The sequence below is a fragment of the Mirounga angustirostris genome, unplaced genomic scaffold (genome assembly GCF_029215605.1).
Source record: "Mirounga angustirostris isolate CCGP_5_RB_7025 unplaced genomic scaffold, mMirAng1.0.hap1 SCAF_1, whole genome shotgun sequence".
Taxonomy (NCBI): Eukaryota; Metazoa; Chordata; class Mammalia; order Carnivora; family Phocidae; genus Mirounga; species Mirounga angustirostris.
In genome coordinates, this window is record NW_026991709.1 from 126,933,495 (window position 1) to 126,954,406 (window position 20,912).

The following is a 20,912-nucleotide window of genomic DNA, read 5'->3' on the forward strand; positions in this document are numbered from 1 at the left end:
GTCACTGAATAAGTTAGACCTCAGTATTGCCTTTTGTGCTCATTGATGGCCCTGCTGCTAAAGCTTTCCCAAAAAGAGTTAATCAAGGATGGAACTACCAAAAAGAAGTATATTGGATATCTGAGAGAAAACACAATCTGGTTGCATAGCAAAGTGTTTGCACAGTGGGCTTTGACTCTCATTTGGAACTATTAAGGAAGTTATAGACTTCTGATGCATGGTTGAACTTATCCTTGGTAGTTTTCCCTCCTCAAATTACCAATTTATCAAATTACTGCTGTACTACATTTTAATCCAATAATGAGGCTATTGTAAAAGTCAAATCTATCACAGAATTTCTAAAGACTTCATCTCATTTATGTGAAGTTATTACATTATACTGTATAGATGGCATAATTTTGTGGAAGGAGAACTGGCAGTCTTTTAAAAAAATTTTTTATTGCTACTCATAGTGAGAAATATAATTTATATTGTGACCCAATATGTAGCATATGTAGTTGTATGTGTATGTTCATGGACGGATGGATGGATTGGGCAAGGGACTTGGGGAACAAGAAATGAAAGGCATATATATTACTGAAAAAGGGTTTCATGAAATAATAGTTTCCTTTATTACATACAATATACTCAGATATTTTCCAGTGAGTCTAATCTAATGTGTTCTATTTTGATCTATTTTATTTTTTAGCAAATGCTAGCCATATTCCATTAAATTGACTTCATGACATACAAATGGGTCATAATATGAAAAAATAATGCTATAGAAGACTTCCTTTGCAGACGCAGCTCTGCCACTATTTCTCCATTTGACCCGAGAACTCACTTTTCACTAGAAGATCATTTGCCTAGCATTAAAATTTCTAGTATTAAAATTTCATGAGTCTATCAATTGTACTGTCTAAATGATATCACCAAACTGCTGAAATTCTAAAATTGGCAAGGAAAATACATTTTCTTTGTCCAAAGTATGATTAGCAACTCTCCTTAGCAAACAAGGATGTATAAAACCGTAAGTAGAAAACTAGGCGTTTTCTCTTTGTAGAGGAGTTATCTTCATGAAGGCCTTGGGGTATTGTGTTTTGGAGCATTTCCAAAGCAGATAAAGAAGGGAATGTAACTGATGCCAATTAAATACTTTGGGAGGTTTCTTAAGTATAAAAGATGAATTTCTAGTCAAGCTTTCCAAATAGTTCGAAAAGCTTATGGGAAACATATGTAGTCTTCCAATTTGTCTTTTGTTTTGTTTTTTTGCCCTTCATGAAGTCATGCAATATTGTATATTAGAATGTTGAATATAGCAATTTTAATTCTATAGCTATTACTAGAAAATTTGGGGGGCCTATGGGCTGATTTGGGGGAGAGTAATTTTTTTGTAGAAGTAACTTATCTAGGCTTTTTCCTAACCTGTAAATGATAGCTTCGTTTTGCCAGCTTCTCAGAATAAACTGACAATTTTTGGGAAGACCTTAGTCAATATTTACCTCATTTGAACTATAACGAGAAACAGTGAATTTAAAATAAGCAAAGAAAACAGTGAGCTTCATTAATTATAACTCAAGATTCACTTCTCCCTCAGTCAAAAAGAATTTTAAGCTAATGTTAATCTACTAGGAATTTTGTGCATTTTAATGTAACTTTGGCTCTGTTAATAGTGTCTGAACAGAGTGCAAATACATTTTGAGAGAATTAACTTTGATTTACTCCATTTTCATAGGCATTTCAGTGACTGTCCTTCAAGTCATGTTTAGAGGTGATACTGAAAAATTCTTCCTGAAAATCTTAATGAATAATCGGGGCACCTAGGTGGCTCAGTCAGTTAAGCATCCAACTCTTGATTTCAGCTCAGGTCATGATCTCAGGGTTGTGGGATTGAGCCCTGTGTTGGGCTTCCCACTCAGCGAGGAGTCTGCTTGAGATTCTCTCTCTCCTTCTCCCTCTTCCCCCCCACCACTGCACGATCTCTCATTCTCTCTCTCTCTCTTCCTAAAATAAAATAATCTTTTTAAAAAATCTTATGAGTAATCAGTTTTCAAGGGAAAGGTTTTTTTTTTTTTTAATTTTTATTTACTTATTTGTCAGAGAGAGAGAGAAAAAAAGCATACAAGCAGGGGGAGCTGCAGGCAAAGGAAGAAGCAGGCTCCCCACTGAGCAAGGAGCCCGATGCAGGACTCGATCCCAGGACTCTGGGATCATGACCTGAGCCAAAGGTAGATGCTTAACCTACTGAGCCACCCAGGCATCCCAAGGGAAAGGTTTTAGTTTTTTTTCTTTTTTAGAAGTTTTATAGGAACAAATATCAGAGAAAAGCCCCTAGAGTGTTTTGCTCCATGGCAGATATGAAGCATTCTTTTTTATATGAGAGTGATAGTAGTATATCAGTTACTGAACAATGCCCTCTGAGGTTTAGAAAGGGTCTTTGAAGTTATCTGCTGTCATTTTCTATCAGGGATTCTGTGTTTAGCATTCTTGAGATACTACCTAGTACTTTTCTAGATGGTAGGGGGTGCACAAAAGTAAGAGCAATGGTAGAGGTAAAGAGACAATATTACTCTGAGTTCAGAGGAAGGAGATAGTTCTGACTGGGTAATCAGAGATTCTTCACAATGGAAGTGGCTCAGAAGCAGGAATTTACTTAGGAATGATGGGTAGAATTGGACTTGAGAGAAGCCTTGGCACAGGCAAATATGTGAAAGTTAGCACAGTGTATGTTTGAGGAACAGGAGTCTCAGCGATGGAGTCTCAGTAGAGCATGTAATGATAATTGTTCTCCAGGAGCATTGCAGTCACTCCTAGCAAAGCATATTTGCAAGAAAGCAGGGAAAGATTAAGTCAGTAAATTGTTTTCCTTAGTCCTAATTGAGTCAGACCTCAGTTAGGACTGAATTAGGGACGAAGCAGACAAGTGTGTGTAATTCAACACAAATTGAATAAATATGCACCAAATGCCATATACTTATAATAACTATTTATGGCATACCTTCATTATAAATTATATTTATTATGTTTCAAAATATTTTTTAAACAGATGTTTGCCTTAAAAAGATACATGTGTATATTATCAACATAAAGTTTGGATTTCATATTGGTAAATTTTTAAATGCAAAAGAAGTGTTTTTTCTTATTACTTACAGACACAGGGAACATGGAGTTGCTCCACCTATATGGAAGTGAAAAGCAGAAGCAGCAGTGGCTTGAGCCTCTTCTTCAAGGGAACATTGCCTCCTGTTTCTGTATGACAGGTAAAAGCAAATCATGGTTCTCCCCTTGTGCAGTCAGTCATCCTGGAGTTATTATAGATGAGCTAAAATGAAAGAATGGCTTTGTATGTCAGGCAAATTTGCTCATGGACAGAGATAGGCATATGTTTGTTTTGAGCCCAATTTCAAATTTTGGCATTTTTAAATGTGCAGAATAAAATTGTCCTCCCATTTGGGAGGATACTAAGTGATGTTTTCTGGCAGTTTACTTTAGGCATTTAGCAGCAGAGTAAACCTAACTTCATAATCTTTTGACTTGCATTTCTAAAATTGCCATGTATGTATATTTAATATCTTTTTTGCCCTTGTGTATGAAATAGTCGTCTTTGTAATAATTTTTATTGATAGTTACAAAATACTTAACTCTGCCATAAACCTAGAAAAATAGACCATTCAGCAATGCTGGTCACATAGTTCAAATTATGATCATATGGGGAAGTAAAATTAGGAGCATGTTAAAAATGGGTTTGGTACCGTTTGTACATAGGAAACAGCAATTGAGAATTCTTCAAAGGAAAAAGTCATCATTTTATAGTTGAGTTTAGAATTAAACTAAATGTCATCTGGCCATAATTTTAGCCAGATTTAAAAGTCTTCTATAACATTGTATGTATTTATAATAGCAAAACTGATCTCCATTTAAAATCAGTGAGAGGCATTTATTGAACATCTGCAGTGACATGTTGTCTACAAAGCACTAATTGGAGGTTACAAAATAAGTACACAGATCCCTTTCTAAAGGAACCCCATGGGTCTCTAGTTTTAGAAATAGAACACACAAAATATCTGAAGGACCCATTTAAAAGAGCAGCATATTAACAAGTGCAGATTACTGTGATTGAGGGCTAGCCTGTACATTTTGAAATGCCATATAGTAAAGCAGTTGTGTGAGGGTGTCCCATGGAAAACTTTCTGAAGACATTGTGCTGAGCAGGCTTTACAGAATGCAAAATAAGTCAGTGAGAGCATTCCTGATGGAATTTGCAAGGTACAGTTGGAAATTGTCTAAGATAGTAAACTAGATGGTGGGGAAATCTGGCTTGCAAATATTTAGTATTTAGTAGATTTCCACTGTGGACAATAAACAACAATGTTCCTACTTTTGATGATTAGAGAAAGGATTGAGTGCATTATCTCAAATCATGTATCAGTGAGGAAGCCAAGAGCACAATTCAGATTGCTGATCCCAGTGTTCGATATTCATTCATTCATTCTTCCAATGCACATTTACTGAATACCTACTATGTGTAGATTATAGGAGAACCAGAGTGGAAGAAGGGAGGAAGGTTAGGAACATGCCTCTATCCTCAAAGAGTTCACATTTCCTTATCTAAAGTCTCTTTGTAAACTGATGATGTCTGCCTGCCTGTAAATTCAACCTTTGCTTATTTATAGAGCCCAATGTAGCTTCGAGTGATGCCACAAATATTGAATGTAGCATCCAACGAGATGGAGATAGCTATGTAATTAATGGCAAGAAATGGTGGAGCAGTGGTGAGTATTCAGATCCATCCTTTGTCCCAGGTGCTGTGCTAGAATAATATGATACATAGTTATTAGTTTCATGATCACCATTCTTTAAATTCTGCCTTTGAAAGCATATTCAAATTTAGAAATATTTGATTAAATGAAAGTAATTTTTTAAAAACATTTATTTATTTTGGGAGCACCTGGGTGGCTCAGTCGTTGGGCGTCTGCCTTCAGCTCAGGTCATGATCCCAGGGTTCTGGGATCGAGTCCCGCATCGGGCTCCCTCCTCGGCGGGAGGCCTGCTTCTCCCTCTGCCACTCCCCCTGCTTGTGTTCCATCTCTCACTGTGTCTCTCTCTGTCAAATAAATAAGTAAAATCTTAAAATATATATATATTTATTTATTTTGGAGAGAGGGAGAGAGTGCAGGGGTGGGGGTTAGCGCAGAGGCAGAGGGAGAGGGAGAGAGAAACTCCAAGCAGACTCCATGCTGAGTGTAGAGCCCAACCTGGGGATTGATCTCACGACCTGAGCCAAAACCGAGAGCCAGAGGCTCAACCAACAGTGCCACAAAGGCTCCCCAAAGAAAAGTAATTTTAAAATAACATATCTTGATTAGGTGATATTTATTTTAAGAGCAGAAAACATGTCTTTTTTTTCCCTACAATTTTACAGTTCACGGTTTTTGTTGTTTTTTTTTTTTAAGATTTTATTTATTTGACAGAGAGAGACACAGTGAGAGAGGGAACACAAGCAGGGGGAGTGGGAGAGGGAGAAGCAGGCTTCCCGCTGAGCAGGGAGCCCGATGCGGGACTCGATCCCAGAACCCCGGGATCATGACCTGAGCCGAAGGCAGATGCTTAATGACTGAGCCACCCAGGCGCCCCTACAGTTCACAGTTTTTTTATAGTTTACGAGAGAGAAAATTCATATTAGTGCACACTATTGATCAATGTAATTTCTATCAAAATTAAATTTCAGTAGGGACATATTAAATGAACTGTAATAATTTATAAATAATTGTAGTTAAAGAGATAAGATATACATGTTATTAAAAATTGTGTCACATACTTTTATTGCTTAAAAATGCAAGTGCTTAAGCAAAAAATAAGAATCTATACATAAGAATATGTATTGGTTAGTCAACCCTCAGTAATAGACTCACATAAATGGATGAGCCCTTTAGGAAGTCACAAAATTGGCATCTAGGTAAATATGATTATCTAAAGATTGCTTCTAGAGTATACATGTAAATCTAACAGGATAACCAGTTTATTACTAAAGAAAATTGACATCATGGAAGCAAATTGTATGTCCAGAAATTTACCAGGGATAAAAAGAAAAAAAAAAATTACCAGGGGTGTATTAAAAGGGCCAGTAAAGCTATTTATGTAATTTCTTAATTGTTAAATTGTTATTCTTTCTGGGGTCTTAGGAAATCACAAACTAAGAAATAGGAAAAAAGGATTAAATTTTGCTGTATAGTTATTCAAGTACTGAAATTATGCAGTGAGATCATTCTTACATTAAAATTTAGATCATTTAAAATAATTAGAAATGCCCCTTAATATAAGCCTTTTTATTAATCTGTTTCAGATGGCCTAATTCATAGCATACTCTTTTTATTATTTATGCCTGTTAATACTATTTTCCTATATTGTTAATTTTAAGTTCATGTTTTGTGCATTTATTATTTCGTTTCCTCCTCTTCCTGGTTGCTATATTCTCCCCATCCTCCCCCCACCTCTTGATTGCTGTAAATTGGCACCACGGTGTTTGAGATTTAAGTTTCAGAATAAAGCAGATGTTTTATCTGAGGGAGAAGCAGCATTCATGTGTATCGAAGCAAGAGATAGCAGTGTTACATTTAAATGCTAAAAGTACTGGTTGGCTCTGTAGGATCTTCTGAATCAAAAGGAATCTCCTCCACGTTTTGTCTTTGTCTTCTCCAGGACCCATATTTCTTAGCAACTTTCATAATGTAGTTTTTAAAAGAGGCTCCCATGAAAACATACAGGATTGGGTTGAGGCAGCTGTGAAAGAGTGCAATGCTCTCCGTGATTTGGACGGCAACATCCATGCGTTTGCTCATGTCGCAGTCGGTGATCAGGGAGTAGATGATGTCTATGACTTGGCAGAACCTGACAATGTTATAAGGCAGCTGAGTGACAATGAAAACTATAACCACTGTGAGCAGAACTTTGAGGGGTCGAGATTTTTTAATGTTGGGCATCCTGATGAGTGTCCTTGCTGTGACAAAGTAGCACACTCCCATAATAAGAAAGGGTATTACAAATCCGATGCAGATTTCCAGCATTTGAATTGATGCTTTCACTGAGGTTCCTAGGTGATATGGAAAGGTGGGAATGCACCTAGCCTTGTCATTTACTGTGTAAAAAACCAGCTGAGGTATACTCAGCAAGATGGCAGCCGTCCAGACACAGGAACAGATAAGCCAGCATGGTTTCCCCACTCCTGTTTGACCTGGGGCTTTAGTTACTGCCCAGTATCTGTCTATGCTGATACAAGCCAGAAACTGCATTCCAGAGACGAAGTTGACTGTGTACAAGGCTGAAGTGACTTTGCACATGATTCTCCCTAACACCCATCCATGAACTGCATTAACTGCCCAAAAAGGCAGAGTGAATAGAAGGAATAAATCTGCCACTGCCAAGTTCAGGATGTACACATCTGTTTTGGTTCTCTGCTTCTTGTAATAGGCATAAATTGCCACAACTATGGAATTGCCTGCAATTCCAATGATGAAAGCTATTGTGAAGAAGGCAGGCAAGAAAACTTTTGCAAATTTTCTGACTTCCTCTTTTATACAGATCACTTCATACTGACTATAGTCATGAGTGCCATTCACTTCATTTTCCTCATCATAGTAATCTGTTGACTGGTTGTGTTCCAAAGCCATGGCTCCAATCTAAATGTCAAAAAGAACATAGAATATTCATTTTAATATTGTTTAAAAGGAAACACTTTTTAATCTAGCATATGTTTTGTTCTTTTACTAGAGAGTAGATTGTTGCTATAACATAGGTGAGGCTGAATCTGCTGCTCTTTGAAATTTGAAACTCTTCAATGGAAGCCACACTGGAGTATATACCCAAGATTAGTTCTTCATCCCCTGTTTTTACAAGTCTGTGTGCAGGAGCTGGAATTTACACAAGAACAATAAAAATAATACCCTGAGGAACTTTCTTAATCATTAAACCCTAAATCAAAGTAATGACTTTTATGTAAAAATAGTTTTTAAAATATGAAATATAGTCATTTCAACAAAAGGAATAAAAAGTCTTATATTTTTTACATATACAACTTTGTGATTCTTATGCAGGATATTGGCAGTAAATTAAGTAAATTATTTTATTCATCTGAAATAAATTTATTTTTATTATTTATAAACATTTTTAAAAATAAATTTATTTTAAAATAAGTTAACTAAATTACCTCAGTGTTTATACTTCATTTCACTAGTTGGCCTTTATAAAACAAAGTTTCCTCTAGTTAGCTTCCCTTCAAACCCTGTCACACATGCTGAATGTATGCTATCATTCAATAGCAGCATTCCACTAGTTACCGAAGTCTTAAGCCTACACTGTCCTTGACCTCTCTCATCTTCATCCGAATTTCCAGTCAGACCCTAAATTCTGCCTTTACCTTTCCAATAGATTGTGAATCTGCCTCTTTCTTTTAATTTGCCCTCTTTGACACATCTGCACCATCGACCACCATTGTTCCTGACCTGGCCCATTACAATATCTTCCCAACTGGTATCTGCTACTCTTAATCCTCCTTACCACCTCTTTGTCAAAATCATTTTTCTTACTGCCACCAGAGTTCTGTACCTCTGAAATGTCAATCTGTCACTCTTCTGCTTAGCTCCTCACCTGAAAGACACATTACTCCACCTGAAAGATACAATCCAAGCTCCTTAGCATGATGCCCATGGCTCCCTCCATAATGTGGTCCTACCCATGGTTCCCGCTACATCTCTCTACTATGCACCCCACACTGTGCTACATCTCTCTACTACACGCCCCAGACAGTTAGAGTACTCATCTGCAAGCACTTTGCTGGCACACACCATGCTGTAGCACATGTCTACATCATTACTCATTCTGTTCCTTCATCTGATAGACCGTTTCCTGCCCTTCCCTTAAAGGGCCAATTCCTCCTCAGTTAACTTGGACATCACCTCCCCAGAAGACTTTTGTGATCCAATAGCTAGATCTACATATATACCTACGTTCATTCTCAGAGAACTGACCCCATCCTGTGGAAAAGATGGGTTTCTTAGTTCCCTAAGAGTATGACCTGTTGGATTTATGTTTGTAATGAATACCTTATGGAGTGGCTGGTATACACTAGGTGCTTAGTAAATATTTGTCAAACTAAAGGTTTTACAAGCAGATATAAAGCTATTAGTCTAGAATAGATAGATTATATGGCAGGAATCTTCTTGTCTCATCATTAGTTATTTTATGGTATTGGTTATTAACACCTTATAGAAGTAAGATAAGCTCGCACAGAATTCACAAGTTTTTTGTTTTTGTTTTTTTAAGATTTTATTTATTTGACAGAGAGAGAGAGCACAGGCAGGGGGAGCAGCAGGCAGAGGGAGAGGAAGAAGCAGCCTCCTGGCTGAGTAGGGAGCCTGATGCGGCGCTGGATCCCAGGACCCTGGGATCAGGACCTGAGCCAAAGGCAGATGCTAAACCAAGCCACCCAGGCGCCCCCAGAATTCACAAGTTTTAAAATGTATATAAAATTGACTTTCAGTGTTTTTATTTTACTGCTGAGTTTTATTTTGCTTTTTCCTTAGCCTTTCTGTCTCCCTTTGGTTATTTTTGTCCTTGGAAGAAGCTCTAACATTCTTTTTTTTTTTTTTTTTTTAAAGATTTTATTTATTTGACAGGGAGAGATACAGCGAGAGAGGGAACACAAGCAGCGGGAGCGGGAGAGGGAGAAGCAGGCTTCCCGCAGAGCAGGGAGCCCGATGCGGGGCTCGATCCCAGGACGCTGGGATCATGACCTGAGCCGAAGGCAGACACTTAACGACTGAGCCACCCAGGCGCCCCGAAACTCTAACATTCTTATAGAATCATTCAAAGCAGTGTGCCAATTTATGGTACATTTCCAAAAGAATATTCTTATTCTTACTAACCCTTTTTGGATGAGTAAAGCAGAGAAGGCTCCTCAAGGAAACATACCACATAGAAGAATTGCTTTCATTATGTACAAACCAGGTGCCAACAATTTAAAATGACTATTTTTACCCTTAAGTTTATTTGAAAAGTTCCAATCTGGAAGACCATTCTATGCTGATCATCATTTTCTTATGTGTTAATTATTAACACAGTATGAACTTTGTTCTTTCTTTCTCATTCATCACAAATCTTGAACCTGGTGATAAGGAATAATATGCCCAAATAATATAAGACACTAAGGAAGTATATTTTTAAATAAGAATCTTACTAAAAAATGTGAGTAAATAGGACAGGAATGGAAATTATTTGCAGGAATTGATCCTTCTGGCAGATATACAGGAACACATTTTAGATGTCTTTATAATTATTACAAGAACAAAAAAATAGCATTTGTAAAATAAAGCAGAAAATAATGGTATAGCAAAACCTATTTTCTCATTAACAAAGTTTTGTAGGCAAGTAATGATATTAACATAATACCAGAAATAATAAAATATTTTCTTCTTGCTATATTCAGATTTTTGTTTTAAGATTAAAGTGTATAGCTGTTTTCAAATAGCTCTTTTTTGCACATGTTAACATTTAGACTTTTGTGCATTAAGACTCCCTTTACATAGGTAAATATACAAAGTCTTTGGGCTTTAAAAAACAATCTTATCCAAGTTAGAATGAGAAAATGAAAAAACCAACCTGTTTCAGCGTACAGAGAGGAGCAGTCTTGAGTGTAGAGTAAAATCAAATGACCTCTTTAACTCAGGCTACTTTTGTTTTCGTTTTACACCCCGCCTTTGTCTTGCATCCAAGAGGGCTTTCCTGAAATTTAACCTTGTGAGCACTTGATCTTTTATTTTTTGTATAACCATGCTGTGAAGTCAAATCCAAGTTCTAAAGTGTCTTAGGGTACAAATCTGGGGAAGAATTCCATCTTGTTTCAAAAACTACATACCTTTCAAAGTTTCCACTTAGATGAAAGGAACAAGAAAGTGCCTGCTGCTGAGGAACCAATGGCCAAACCAAAAAAATTCACCCCAGAGAGCCTCAAGGCAGCTAATGAGCACTTGTAGGTAGGATCTAGAGAAATACTCTCAAAAGTTATTTTGTTTAGGAAAGAAAAGAAAAATGACTTTAACTCAGAAGGTTCTTTTTAAAGACCAAATTATCACAGACTAAATTCTGAGTAATAATTAGGCATTTATAGAACTTAGTATTTTTTGTGTCACATCATTTAATATTTTAAACTATTAAACTACTCTTGACTTTGCTATATTTCTTCCCTATCCTTGACCCCAGAGTATGCCTTTCCCCAAGACTTTAAACTCTCTTGCACTCTTTAAACTTTTTTTTTAAAGACCAGCATACAAACCTTCAAAATCCTTTTGTCTGGGGACGTTGTTCTTCCCACGCCTCCAAACAAATGAACGTTCGAGAAGAAATGCGGGCAGATTCAGCCCTTCTATTTGAACTGGACTCTCCATACATTTTGTATAACAATACCCTTTATTTCTTTTCTCATGCAAAGCTAGGCTCAGTCTCCACCTGCAGAAATTATAGGCAGCATATAGATGGGTCTTGTTTTTTTATCCTTTCTGACACCATGTCTTTTGATTGGAACATTTAGTCCATTGACATTCAAAGTAATTATTGATATATATGTATTTATTGCTATTTTGTTACTTGTTTTGTGGTTGTTTTTGCAGTTTTTCTCTGATCCTTTCTTGCTCTCTTTCATGGTTTGCTGGTTTTCTTTAGTGATATACTTGGATTCCTTACTCTTCATTTTTTGCATATCTATTACTGTTTTTTGATTTGTGTTACCATTAGGTTTATATATAACATCTTTTGCTTATAGTAGTCTATATTAAGCTGATGGTTGCTTAAGTTTGAACTCATTCTTTATTCCTCTCCCCTCCACATTTCAGATATTTGGTATCATATTTTACATCCTTTTATTTTGTGCTTCTCTTGACTGATTTTTACAGATATGCTTAATTTTTTTTTTCTTTTGTACTTGTATTTTTTTTTTTACTCTTACTTATGGTTTTTGTTTTCCATTCACAGAGTCCCCCTTAACACTTCTTGTAGGCATGGTTTAGTGGTCATGAATTCTTTTAACTTTTGTTTGTCTGGGAAATTCTTTATCTCCTCTTCTATTCTGAATGATAACCTTGCTGGATAGAGTATTCTTGGCTGCGGATTTTTCCCTTTTAAAACTTTGAATATATCATGCCACTCTCTTCTGGACTGGAAAGTTTCTGATGAAAATTGAGCTGATAGACTTATAGGGTTTCCTTTGTATTTAATGGTCTTCTTTTCTTTTGCAACCTGTAACATTCTTTCTTTATCACTGCTTTTTTTTTGGTTTGTTTTTTTGGGGGTTGTCATTTTAATTGCTCTGTGTCTTGGTGTGGACCTCCTTGGGTTGAATTTGTTGGGGGAGTCTCTGTGCCTCCTGTGTTTCCCTTTCCAGATTCAGGAAGTTTTCAGTTCTTATTTCTTCAAATACATTTTCTGCCTCCCTTTCTCTCTCTTCTGGGATCCCTATAATGTGAATATTATTATGCTTGATGGAGTCACTGAGTTCTCTAAGTCTATTTTCATGATGCAATATTTGTCTCTCACCTTCTCCGCTTGATTGCTTTCCATTACTCTGTCCTCCAGGTCACTGATTCGTTCCTCTGCTTCCTATAGCCTACTATTTATTTCATCTATTGTATTTTTAATTTCATTTATTGAGTTTTTCATCTCTGATATGTTAGCTTTTATCTCTTTGTCAAGGGTCTCACTAATGTCCTCCACCTACCTCTGAAGTCCAGAGTATCTTTACGATTATTACTTTAAATTCTCTATCAGGCCCATTACTTATTTCTGTTTCACTTAGATCTCCTGCTGTGATTTTATCTTATTCTTTCATTTGGGACATATTTTTCTGTCTCCTCATTTTTCTACCTCTCTGTGTCTGTTTTGGTGTTAGGAAAGTTAACTATATCATCTGCTCTTGAAAGTAGTTGCTTTATGAAGAAGAGGTTCTGTAGTGCCCTGCAGTGCAGTGTCTGCTGTTCACCAGAACCTGGCACTTCACCTGTGTGTGTTGCTTGCATCCTGCTCTTGTGTCTGAGTTGCTTTTCCTTTCAGTCCAGACATCTACACTGAATCTCTGACTGTTGTGGGCTGTGCTTGCTCTCTGTGATGTTAGTGAGACCCACGAAGGCTGGTTTTGAGGGGGCATGACTGCAGAAGGGCTTGCGGGCAGGACGGCGGAGTTAGCAATATTTATTCTGAGCTTCTAGTCCTAGGTTGGATCCCCTGAAGTGCAGAGGCATTAACAAAATTTGTGCTGAACCCAGGGCTGAAGCCAGCAGTCTTGGAGTGGGCAAGTGTTCCAGGAGAACTTATGGGTGGGGTGCATTGCTAGCATGTCAGGCAGATAGCTTTCTGGTTTATTTACTCAGAGGTGATTGAAATCTAGTTGTAAACATGGGACAGTGGTCCTCCTACTCGGCCATCTTCGCAAACCTCCTCTCTTACCCCTTGTTCTTGATCTTATATACGCTGGAGCAGTGTGAAGTGAACAAGTAAACCTCCCCTAAATTCTTAGACAGGCCCACAAAATCCTGCAAGGTCTGCCTCCATCCCTCATTGCCTCTCTGACCTTATTTCCTACTCCTTTACGCTTTGCTTGTTTGGTCTGCCACACCAACTTTCTTGCTGTTTTGGAATGTACCAGCCACATTCCTTCTTAGGGCTTTTGTACTGTCTCTTCTCTCTGTCTGGAATGTGCTTCCTCTTAATATTTGCAGGCTTTACTCCCTCATCTCTCAAGGCTTTGTGCAGTCACCACCACCTCCTCACTGAGGCAATCCCTGATTACTGTATTTAAAATACCCCTCACCTGCCTATATTCCAATCTAGCTTACCCATAGTACTTATCCTCTGTTAATTTACTATATAATTTGTATTATGTTTGCTGTTATCTCGCCCTATATTAGAATATAAGTTTCATCAGAGCAGGGACTTTTATTTGCTTTCTTCAGTGATACATACCAAGTGCCTAGAATAGTGCCTGGCACATAGTCAATATTTTGAATTAATAAATAATCCTACTTTCCCTTCTGATTATCAATTTATTTCACTTTCCCTTGATGCTATACTTCTTTAATGATTCATCTATAACTGCAGCCTCCATAATTAACAATTATGTAATCTCTTCAATCCATCTATATTATATGTAGAAACAATACTGACTTGTGAGCCTTTGTGCAGTGCTATTAATCCTATCTAGAATACTCCTCCCCCTCCACTTTAGCTCCCTAACTCCTATTTAGGATTCAGATTCAGATCTGACCTTAACATTACTTAATTCATGAAGCCTTCCTTAACCTTTTAGATTAGATCAGATGTATGTACTCTTTACTCCTATAGTACAATCTCGCTCTGTTATTAGTACTTAGTAAAATTTTCTATCAGTAAAGTTTTCTGTCTTCCATAGCAATCATGTATCCTGCTGTATCCTCAACATTTAGCTGTGTGCCTTACTTATGGTACCAGTTTATTGAATAATAATTAAATACATGAATGAATGAATGAATGATTCAATAAGTCAATCAGAGTTTAACTTATCCTCCACAGACAAGTTTAGCAATGGAGCTGGAATTTTTTTTTTAAGATTTTATTTATTTATTTGACAGAGAGAGAGAGGGCAGAAGCAGGCAGAGCAGCAGGCAGAGGGAGAGGGAGAAACAGGCTCCCCACTGAGCAAGGAGCCTGTTGCAGGGCTCAATCCCAGGACCCTGGGATCATGACCTGAGCCAAAGGCAGACACTTAACTGACTGAGCTACCCAGGCACCCCTGGAGCTGGAATTTTAAATCCAGATCTTCAGTCTTAGGCTATTTCCACTTTATCATACGATCTCTTATACATCTTTGTTATTCCATGATATCATCTATTATAGAATCTTGGTAATTTCAAAGGGTATCTAAAAGTATCCTTTTCCTTTGTTTTATACCCCCAACAATCACATGCTTTCTTGTAAATAGGATTCCCTTCTTGTAAATCAGTTATAATGCTATAATCTTTATATCTTTCAAAATCACACATCATTTTTTGCTAATTCACACACATACCCAGCCCTTGGGGCTTAAAGGATCTCAGGATCAAGCCGTTTTTGGTGTTATATACCATGTGAAACTAGTTTATTGCCTGGCCTTTTCCTGTATTTTCCTCCTCCCCAGAAAGAACTAGAAGAGATGGTGTTGATAGGGGAGTCTTGACAAGATATGAAAGGCAATCTTATAGCTTAGAGATTAGGGAAAAGCATCATTTACCTTAAGCAACTTAAGAAGGTGCTAACTTATTCCTTTCGTGCCCCCCCCCCCATTTTTGGTACTTGTCTCCTACTTCTCATATCCCTAAGAACGGAGTCTTTATGATTCCAACTGGCTGATCACCATAAATTGTCTCTCACCCTTACCTGCCTTAACATACCAATGTCCCTCATTCCTGAAGAATCTCTCTCTCCACATCCATTTCTCAGCCTTCCTCTTGTAGTGCCATTTTGCTCAGTGATAGATGTTTGGGAAAGCAATCTAACTAAACTATATAATGTATTATCATTGAAAATATCATTGATATTGAGATATGTATTGAACATTTAGATAATCCCATGATTTCTCTTTAGCGTCCATATTACATATTCCTATTGTATGTGAGTTTTTTACTTAGCATTTTCTGTTACTCCAAATTCACTATAAATGTAATTTTTTTAAAGATTTTATTTATTTATTCAAGAGAGGGAGCGAGAGCGAGCATGAGCGGGGAGAAGGGCAGAAGGAGAGGGAGAAGCAGACTATCCGCTGAGCAAGGAGCCCGATGTGGGGCTCGATCCCAGGACCCTGGGATCACGCCCTGAGCCAAAGGCAGCCACTTAACCAACTGAGCCACCCAGGCCCACCTATAAATGTCATTTTTATAGCTAAATAATATTTTGTTGTATAGATCATAATTTGCCTTCCCACTCAGCTATTATAGGACTTGCAGAGTTTTTCTAGTGTTTTGCTATTACAAGTGATGCTATAGAAAGCATCTTTGTAGATAATGTGGGAAACTGTACTTAGAGAAGTGTTGAAGAATGTGATTAATCATGTGTAATTGTCTCTTTCTTACACAAAAGACAGGGTTCTTACCATTCACAGTATAGACTAATTGTAGAGTTCTTCTAGATAAGTGCATTGAAAGATTCCTTATTCTTTTTGGAAGGGTTCCATTGTATGGACACAGCCCAGTCTATTTAAATAGTCTCCTATTGATGGATATTGGTTTATGTCCATTTCTTTGCAAATACAAACAATACTACTGCAGTGAATAATACTGTGCATCTCTCTTTTCATTCAGGAACAGCTATATCTATAGGATAAATCACAGAAGTTAGATTGATGGATCAAAGAGTAATTGAATCTGTAATTTTGATGGATATGGCCAAGTTGTACTACCTAAGGATGTTACTTTGTATACCCATCAATAATGGAAGTGTCTATTTCCATGGAACCTTGCCAACAGAATGTGTTATTTGACTGCCGCTTTGCTTTCTAAGTGACTTGTAACAGATTCAGTACTCTTCGCATCTTCTTGCTGGCCATGTATGAAATACTTTCCCCCAATTGGTTTTTTTTTTTTTTTTGCTTTTTAATTTTGTTTTTAATATACAGTAGTTTTATATAGACAACTCAGTTGATCTCTTTCTATTGATTTCATTTATCATTTTTAAGGTTTAAAAATTTTTTCCCATCCAAATTTCATAAATATTATTTTTTCTTCTAGTTTTTTATGGCTTGATTATTTAAATTTTTAATAATTTTCAACTCTGATATTTGGAATTGATTTTGATCCAACTATATTCTGTAACAATAACAGCAGTAGTCCAGCATTTAACATTTATTGCATAATTACTATGTATAGCCTTTCTAGAGGTAGAGTAAGTGAATTTCGAAGGGTGTTTCCCCCCATTAAAAATAATACACATTCCAAGAGTAAACATTAGATTGGGGCTTTTTCTTTCTTTCTTTTTTTTTTAAAGATTTTATTTATTCCTTTGACAGAGAGAGCACAAGCAAGGGGAACAAGAGCAGAGGGAGAGGGAGAAGCAGGCTTCCCAGGAGCCCGATGTGGAGCTCGATCCCAGGACCCTGGGACCATGACCTGAGCCAAAGGCAGACGCTTAACCGACTGAGCCACCCAGGCTCCCCAATTGGGGTTTTTTCTTAAGTGTAGGATTGTATGATAAACACTTTTTTAACAGATATTTATTTATTTATTTAGATTTTATTTATTTATTTGTTAGGGAGAGAGAATGAAAGCACAAGCAGGGAGAGCTGCAGGCAGAGGGAGAAGCAGGCTCCCTGCTGAGCAAGGAGCCCGATGGAGGACTCGATCCCAGGACCCTAGAATCATGACCTGAGCTGAAGGCAGACGCTTAACTGAGCCATCCAGGCGTCCCTGATATACATTTTTTTTAATAGATGGAAATTTCATTGTAAAATGGCACTTAACTCATAATGGTTTTTTTATTCCAATTTGAATTGAAGCTAAGTGTTAGTATTAAAACTAAGACCAAGTGAAATTTATGTATTTCACCTCAAATTCAATGTAGAAGAAATAGCCTTGAGACCTTGTGGATGGCTAACTGTGCTTCATGTTATATACTGTTTACATCACTTTATTGTTATCACACCCATACCCAATGGTCATGGTTTTTTTCCACCTGCCGTTCTTCCTTGTGTTAGAGAATGATTTTGTTTGATAACCATATGGTTTGTAAGAGCCTAAAAAATTAAAACTTCCCAGCAAATATCAGAGGATATTTTCAGCCTGACTTAATCCTGGCACTTGAACAGCCTTGAAATACCAGAGTCTGAATTAAAAACAAAATTATTTCATAGTGCCATCTGTTTTCATTCATAGAGGCCTGTGACACAACAGATATATTTAAATGTTTCCTAGCCTATTCAGATTTCCTCTAATATATTTCATTTACAACATTTGGTATCCTGTTCATTAACTAAAATAATAAAAAAAAGAGGGTCACCTGGGTGGCTCAGTTGGTTAAGTGTCCAACTCTTGATCTCAGCTCAGGTCTTGATCTCAGGGTCCTGAGTTCGAGTCCATATTGGGCTCCCTGCTGGGCATAGAGCCTACTTAAAAAAAAAAAAAAAACAAACATAGTAATATAAAAGAGCAAAAGCTCTATTTAGAAGAAGGAAGTGTTTCAGCTGCTGCACCTTCCAAGTTCTGCTTGTAGCTAAGTTGAGATCATATATATTTGTGAGGGGTTTTTCCCATTTTCTGAAACATCAAGGTTAAATCAAAGTATCTTAAAATTTACAACCTATGCACTCACCCTTATTTCCTCTACTTAATGACCACAAAAGGAGAGCCAGTTTAGAAGTTTTAGGTTTTAGAATCTGAATTGTTCTCCATATTAGATTGAATGAGGCAGAATCAAAGAATTATTTGCCTTGTTTCTTGAGTTTCTTCAAAATTTACCTGATATCTAAAATCTGTTAAGCAGTTACTTTAATGCCATGGCAACAATTTTTCATGATAGAGCAAGACGAGAAGTGCTATTGGGAAATACTAGAGAAAAATATATTCTGGGTATTGGAAAAAGAGGGCTTTCAGCTAGGTTTAGGGAATTATTTAGAAAAGATTTTGCTTTTGAAGGATTTAGCTTCTGGTCATCTGAGTTTAAAATCCACAAAACCTTAAAAGATTTATCAAAAATGTCCTTGATTAACAGGATAGAAAATAGAGAAAGAAAAGATCTCTAGCAAAAATGAAATCCAAATTGTGCCATTGTGTCCTAATCTGATTTTTGAAGTACTCCCACCACAGAAACAATGTGGATTATGTAAAGCAAGTGACCTGACCCTTTCACCCTGTGGGCCTCAAGGCTTCCTACAACTAAAACTTCAAAAACTCTAACTAGAAAAATATTCACTTGAAAATTTAAAAGGGAGCCTCTCTGGAAAATTTTTTTTCTCTGATTTCTAAGAATCAAAGCACAATTGCATATTATTGCACAGCCAGGACCAATCAAGGGTAAAAAAAAAAAAAAAAAAAAAAATTCCCCCGCCCAGCATTTTCAGATAAGAAATTTCAGTTAAGATCCATAATTCAATGTAGATAATCTGTTATCTGAATTATCCTAATGTTCTTCAGGTTGATCCTCAGATTAGTGGAATTCATTTTTTTACCTATTAGCACCTGTAAAAGTCAGGACACACTCTTATAAAACAGTGATACATAATTTGGAAATTCAAACACAATTCAATAATCAAGGATAGTCAAGTGAATTCACCTTGATGGTATAATCTGAGACTTTTTTAAACTTAATTTTGAAATATGTGAATGATGGGATCTTTTCTCATTAAAATTTGGCAAGTGTGGCAGCTAAAACATCCTTCTTCTAGAGAGTCCTGTCAGAACTGATTGAAAAGTAGATTCCATTAAATTTGAAAGAACCCAAATTGTTTTAAAACAATTATATTTTAATCTTAAATACATTTTTACTTTACATGTATAATTCACAATATAGGATAGAGGGGATTAGAATTTTAAACTCTTGGTTTTATTGGTTTTAAAGTTTTAGAGCTAAGATTTCTAATTCTGCTTCTTATATGATCATGTTTTGAGGTGATTATTGCATTTCTAAAACATTAGCTGACGCTAATGATAGGTATGTGAATATATAAGAAACTGTCATACTGGATGTGCAAAAACCTGGTTTTGGCAAAGTTTAAAGGCTGGAACTCTAAGGGAGTTCCATTTCTTGTGTGGTGGGGTTAGCACCTAAGATCGACCTCATAGATAACAACTAAAAAGCTACAAAAAACAACTACCTGAAGACACTGGGGAGTGACCCAAAGCAGGCTGATTTTGTAGCAGAGTCAAAATTTGGACGATGAGACAGGCAGAGGGCAGTTTTTCAGTTTTAGGCTTTGGCTTGGGGACACAGTGTGGTTTGAGAAAGCTGAAGCTTCTCTAGAAAATTCGGGTCTTTGTGTTCTGAGGAACTAGAAGACAGTGCCTGAAACAGCCATCACTGCTGAAAAATGAGATTGTAGGGTGGGTATTCCAGAAAAGCAGAGAGCCAGAAAAGGAGAGCTCCAGACTTCACCTGTAAACTTTGCCCAAGTCTCTGCTGACTCCTGAATCAAAATCATGCAGTCAACTCAAAGCACCTGCAGCTAAATAAAAAGAACTAAAATTTGATCTCTCACCCCACCTAAACTGAGACAGACTCTGCAGTTTGACTCTACCTAAGTTAAGAGCCTAATAAGACAAAAACATCAACATGCTTTGAAGGGATATAACAGAATCCAGAGTCTTCAAAACAAAAGAATCACAGTGTCCAGAATACAATTTAAAATTACTCACCAAATGAAGAGCCAGGAAAACATGACCCATTTCTAGGGGAAAGCCCACTCCCAAATGACTCAGATGTTGAAATTGTCAAAGACTTATGGCAGCCATTATAAATTTGCTCAATGAGGTTAAGAAAAAATAAAAAGAAAATACCAGAAGAGAAATATAATGAGGAACCAATTGGAAACATCAGAATTGAAAAGTAAAATATCTGGAAAAAAAAAATTCCTGAATGGGGTTAATAATATAATGGAGGTGACAGAGGAAAAATTTAATGAACTTGAAGATAGACCAGTAGAAATTAACCAATTTGAAGAATATATGGAAAGAAATTAACAGAGTTTTAGGAAGCTGTGGGACAATATCAAAAGGTATAAAATATGTGTAGTTGGATTTCCAGAAGAAGAGAGAAGGAGAGAGAAGAACATACAGATAACGGAATATTATTCAGCACTAAAAACAAATGAGCTACCAAGCCATAAAAAGACATGGAGTAACCTTAAATGCATATTATTAAGTGAAAAGGCTATGGTTTCAATTATATGACATTCT

The 20,912-nt window shown here is 36.7% G+C and overlaps 2 protein-coding genes across 8 annotated transcripts in view; one reads left to right on the top strand and one right to left on the bottom strand.

Annotated features, from left to right (window-relative positions):
- ACAD11 (acyl-CoA dehydrogenase family member 11) overlaps positions 1–20,912 on the top strand; it is a 100,996-nt gene that overhangs the window by 44,635 nt on the left and 35,449 nt on the right. For all 5 annotated transcript variants that reach the window (XM_045903777.3, XM_054504416.2, XM_054504415.2 and 2 more), the window contains 2 exons: positions 3,132–3,239; positions 4,653–4,751. In XM_045903777.3, coding sequence (XP_045759733.1) covers positions 3,132–3,239; positions 4,653–4,751 — 207 coding nt within the window. The remainder of the gene's footprint in view (positions 1–3,131; positions 3,240–4,652; positions 4,752–20,912) is intronic.
- On the bottom strand, positions 5,785–10,792 carry ACKR4 (atypical chemokine receptor 4). 3 transcript variants are annotated; one of them, XM_064587851.1, is made up of 3 exons: positions 10,633–10,649; positions 8,581–8,643; positions 5,785–7,655 (listed from the first exon to the last, which is right to left on the bottom strand). In XM_064587851.1, the coding sequence occupies exon 3, from the start codon at positions 7,644–7,646 to the stop codon at positions 6,594–6,596; it is 1,053 nt and encodes a 350-aa protein (XP_064443921.1). In that variant the 5' UTR covers positions 7,647–7,655; positions 8,581–8,643; positions 10,633–10,649; the 3' UTR covers positions 5,785–6,593. The 3 variants fall into 3 exon arrangements, with proteins under 3 accessions (XP_064443921.1, XP_045759736.1, XP_045759737.1); XM_045903780.3 differs by lacking the exon at positions 8,581–8,643 and having other exon boundaries at positions 10,633–10,792; XM_045903781.2 differs by lacking the exons at positions 8,581–8,643; positions 10,633–10,649 and adding an exon at positions 7,839–7,858.

Excerpts from the sequence above, each read along its gene's own strand:
- ACKR4 (XM_045903780.3), bottom strand. The coding sequence starts at position 7,646 with ATGGCTTTGGAACACAACCAGTCAACAGATTACTATGATGAGGAAAAT.